Source organism: Ochlerotatus camptorhynchus, unplaced genomic scaffold (assembly GCF_037179485.1).
Source record: "Ochlerotatus camptorhynchus isolate MF236.1 unplaced genomic scaffold, CSIRO-AGI_Acam_v1.1 ptg000105l, whole genome shotgun sequence".
Taxonomy (NCBI): Eukaryota; Metazoa; Arthropoda; class Insecta; order Diptera; family Culicidae; genus Ochlerotatus; species Ochlerotatus camptorhynchus.
In genome coordinates, this window is record NW_027040595.1 from 128,890 (window position 1) to 133,034 (window position 4,145).

The 4,145-nt window shown below is 38.0% G+C and overlaps 1 protein-coding gene across 1 annotated transcript; it reads left to right on the top strand.

Moving 5' to 3' along the window:
• Window positions 1–782: 782 nt before the first annotated feature.
• Window positions 783–2,963, top strand: LOC135699258 (transmembrane 7 superfamily member 3-like). Its single transcript, XM_065219459.1, has 3 exons — window positions 783–1,052; window positions 1,122–2,219; window positions 2,288–2,963. Exons 1-3 carry the CDS (start codon window positions 869–871, stop codon window positions 2,836–2,838), a joined length of 1,833 nt encoding a protein of 610 aa, XP_065075531.1. The 5' UTR covers window positions 783–868; the 3' UTR covers window positions 2,839–2,963.
• Window positions 2,964–4,145: the final 1,182 nt, after the last annotated feature.

Genomic DNA, 4,145 nt, shown 5'->3' on the forward strand with positions numbered 1-4,145 from the left:
TTGTTGAATATTACATCCAAACAGCTGCACAGAGGTTATTCCGCCGGTTGTGTAATATATCGTTGTACGATGTACATCGATTTTGCGAACAAAATTACATATATTGATTTAATATTGTATCTGCTTTTTGCTACTACATCATTATTTCATATATCAGCTTGAATTACGTTGATCGATATTACATTTTTTTTGCTGTGTACATATAAAAGCCATGTGTAACCACACATACTATTCATTTGACTCATAAATTTCATGTGTGCTTCTGGGTGGATTTTGTTTATGTGTGGCCACATGAAAATCATGTGGAATTTCACATGGAAATTCGTCAATAAAATGTGTCGAATTTTATTAGTGAATGGTTATTTTGCTTAAACGACGTGTTCAGGGTATCATCCAAACCATTTGTGGAATAGATCTATCATTTGGGTTATCGTTCGGATATGGTATTGTTTTACCTCTATGGTTTTACTAGGTAATCAACCATGCTGTTAATCTATTATTGAAAATGGTAGTTCTCGGCTGTTCCGGTATAGGAAAAGTCGAGGGAAAAGTACATAAATCAATAGATTTGATTGATTTGTCTGTGAATCGGATAGCCGGGTCGAAATTTTGCTAGATCAATGGTTCTGTAACTGACAGGTTTTCGTTATGCTATCAATAAATTACAAATTACAAATTAGATATAGGACTTTCGATAAATCAGTAGGTCTGGCCACCCTGCCTTTGTAGATAGTAGGTGTTGTTCGTGGAATTTGTGTCCGATACATTTTGTTTATAGTAGTTTCTTTGGTTGATAAAGAATCGTTTATTTAGTGTCAATTGATTTAGTTTGGCAAAATTCGGTTTAGGAAAAGTGATTTACAGTCAAATGGGATCAAAAACCTTTTACGAATTTATAGTGATTTTAAACTTGCTGCTGTGCTGTACTCAGTGCCATCAATTTCGAACAGAAAACGTATCAAATGTCATTAATGGTGGACAGAAAGGCTCCTTTCAAAATGTATCTCAGTTTTTGGACGCAGAAGAATCAGCCGAAAATTTGATGCAATTCAGTAAGTTTTTCACTTTGGTATTTGTTGTGCTGTAAAGTGAGCTAATCTTTTCCAACCGGTTCTGAACAGCTTACAATGTCATTCAACTTAGCGTACCGAAGCACATCAAGATGAATGACATAAATGAGTACCATGAAATAGTGCTACCAGCCTATTCCAACACTAAAATCCAGCTGACGAACATGACCCGGTACGGCAGGAACGTAGGATTTGCCTTGGTTCAGGTTAATGCGTACGAGTTCAACGTTACGCTAAGCTACACGAAAACGATCATCGAGGGAAATCATTTGACTGGGTTGAATCTCGGATTGGTTCTATATGAAGATGGGAATCTGTATGCAATTAATACGAATTCTCATGAGGATATTTGGATCTCGTTGGTACTGATGTTGTACAACAAGACGGCTCCCTTGCCGGGAGGCTGTAATATGGAATTCCCGGTGGATGTATCGCCGGTGATGAATTTGACCTTAAGAGAATCTACAATCGAGGTTGATACGCCACCTGCTTCACTATCTAGACAGTTCAATAGCTCTGAGAACGATTGTGGAAAGACACGGCTAAAGTATGAATCTTACTATCTATCGATGCCGTCGTATGATTTTTCCCAGAAGACTTATTTTACGTACATACGTAATTTAATAAGCTACGCCAATGCAAAGGCTTCCGGACGGTTGAATAATCTAACGATGTCCATGCCGGGCATCAAGCGTATCTACGATCGGCAGATTGGCCGGGGAATGGTATTTGTTACCGTGGTTGTTGATCCGGTTCATCATGGATTTGCGGCGTATGTTCCGGTTCACTCGTACGCTTGTCATCCTTTTTTAAACGTCGGTGGATGTTACGAGTTTAATGTTCCGATTCGAATTGTTGGATTGATTGTAACGATTATAATGGCTGCTGAAATCGTGGTCGGATTCTGCCCGTTGCTTGTGAAAGCATTCATATGTGGCGGAATAGTAGGTTTGATAGGAACAATGAAGTTGGCGAAGAGTTGCAACCTGTTCGTGACAGATACTGAGCTGACCGCGATGTTAGTCGTAGGAGCGATCGTTTGTGCTGTGCTGTTTTTAGTACTGTCGATTTATTGTCCGATAGCATCCATTCTTATATGCAACTTGCTAGTAGGATACATGATGTGCAGCGTTATCTATTATGGCTTCTGTAAGTAGAGAATAATCAGGATAAGTCGTTAGACCGTTTCAGTTGTTAAATTAATCCTACATTTTCAGATGGAAATCTTTTCATTCATCTATACGTGATGCTTATCCTGCTACTGTGTGGCATCGGAGTGGGATTGTTGTTGAGTTCTATACCGGCATTCCTCTTGGCAAATGGATTTCTCTTCGGGGCTGCCGCACTTTTCTATGGTGTCAATGTTGTGTTCAGCGCTCGCTTGCATTACTCACTGCGTAATTTGTATCATGGAGTCTACGATGATAATTACCAAACAGTTCTGTCCGATTCAACACTTGACATGAACGAAATAATGGCATGCACAAGCTTTATTATTATTCTGTCGATTTGTATCTATTTGAGGGTTCGTTGCCGGCTCCGAGAACAGCAAGCCTTACCGAGTGGATTCTGGGTTCCGTGTGGAAATCGTGGATCAAGAACAAGTCTTGCTATGCTAGCAGATGATGCTTTCGCGTATGATCATCCGACAATAACCCGCTGGACTAGCGGCGAAGATGACGTGTTCGAATCTCCTGCATCGAATGCCAGATTTTTCGATCGACTGCGTAACTTTAGGAGGCAGAGAGTTCCTAACCGGGTGGAATAAACACGGTTTTTATGACCAAATTGAATAAACCAACAATCTCTTTTTTGCTAGCAATCATCAATACAATTGCCAAAATTTCTAAAATTTAGTTGATAAGAAATACACTTTAAATACCCTAGTTCAAATCGCACATATTTCTTTAGTAAATGAAAGAAAATATCAATGAATTCCCGGTTCCGGTTTTCCCGGGAAACTGACTAGACTGATCAAGGCTAAGATGGATGTTGTACCAATGCTTTGTGAAGAAATCGGGAGCGTTATCGGACTCGTTTGAAACACGCAACGGACTTCGACGCGGCGATGGTCTTTCCTGCCTCCTGTTTAACATTGCGCTAGAAGGTGTTATGGAACGTAAACGAACGTCAATAAATTCAGAAGAACGTTCCAGGCGGTATATCAGGTTGATTACTTAGTTAGATTAGAATGGTACATTCTGGGGAATGGTGCATTCTGGAGAATGGTTTTCTGGGGAATGTTATAGAATCTTAGGAACCTAATGCTTCTAACGTACCGTAGCTATACGAGCGTTTTCCCTATGCCTATTCAACAAATTATAATAGCCCGTTACACATATTAAGATGTTAATACCAAGAATAATAACAATACATTAGAACATAATATTTTACACAATAGAATCTGTCGTAAATGGGACTTTTACAATAGACGAGGGGGATTGTTAAGTATCTTAACCATTTTATTTCCTCTGTTCGGGACATACAACTACTGCGACAAGTACTTCGATCTATTGTAGTCTTACTTAACCATAGAATTTTTTTTTCTCGAACATTTTAAATTTCGTTACATTATATTGTTTTCCAATTGTTAAGAATTTCGAAAACAAAGAATGTATTATAAACTTATTGTGATATTAATATAATCATTTGACCAACACAATGCAATGACAAGAGGGTTAATAACAAACAATAGAATGTATTGTATTTTATTGTAATTTTAATGTTATTTTCATACGACATGCTCCATACTAAAAGTATTGTATCCCGAGCAAAGTCTGAGATCAAATTGAAAACTAAATTTGATTTTGTGATGTCGCTGATAATGATTATGCAGTGATTTTCAAAATTGAGAATAATTTTTTGACGTAGGATTACGTCTTTCGGTAACATATTAGGGGAGCAATTTCAAAAAACCAAAATCGACCGCGTTACGAAAAGTGGTCAGTTTTTGACCACTTATAACTCTGTCAATAGCGGATGCATATTAATTTTAAACAAGCCACTCGATTGGAATGTCATCCACGAATCTGCTAAAATAAACACTTTACCAATTTTCAACAGGTCACTATTGAA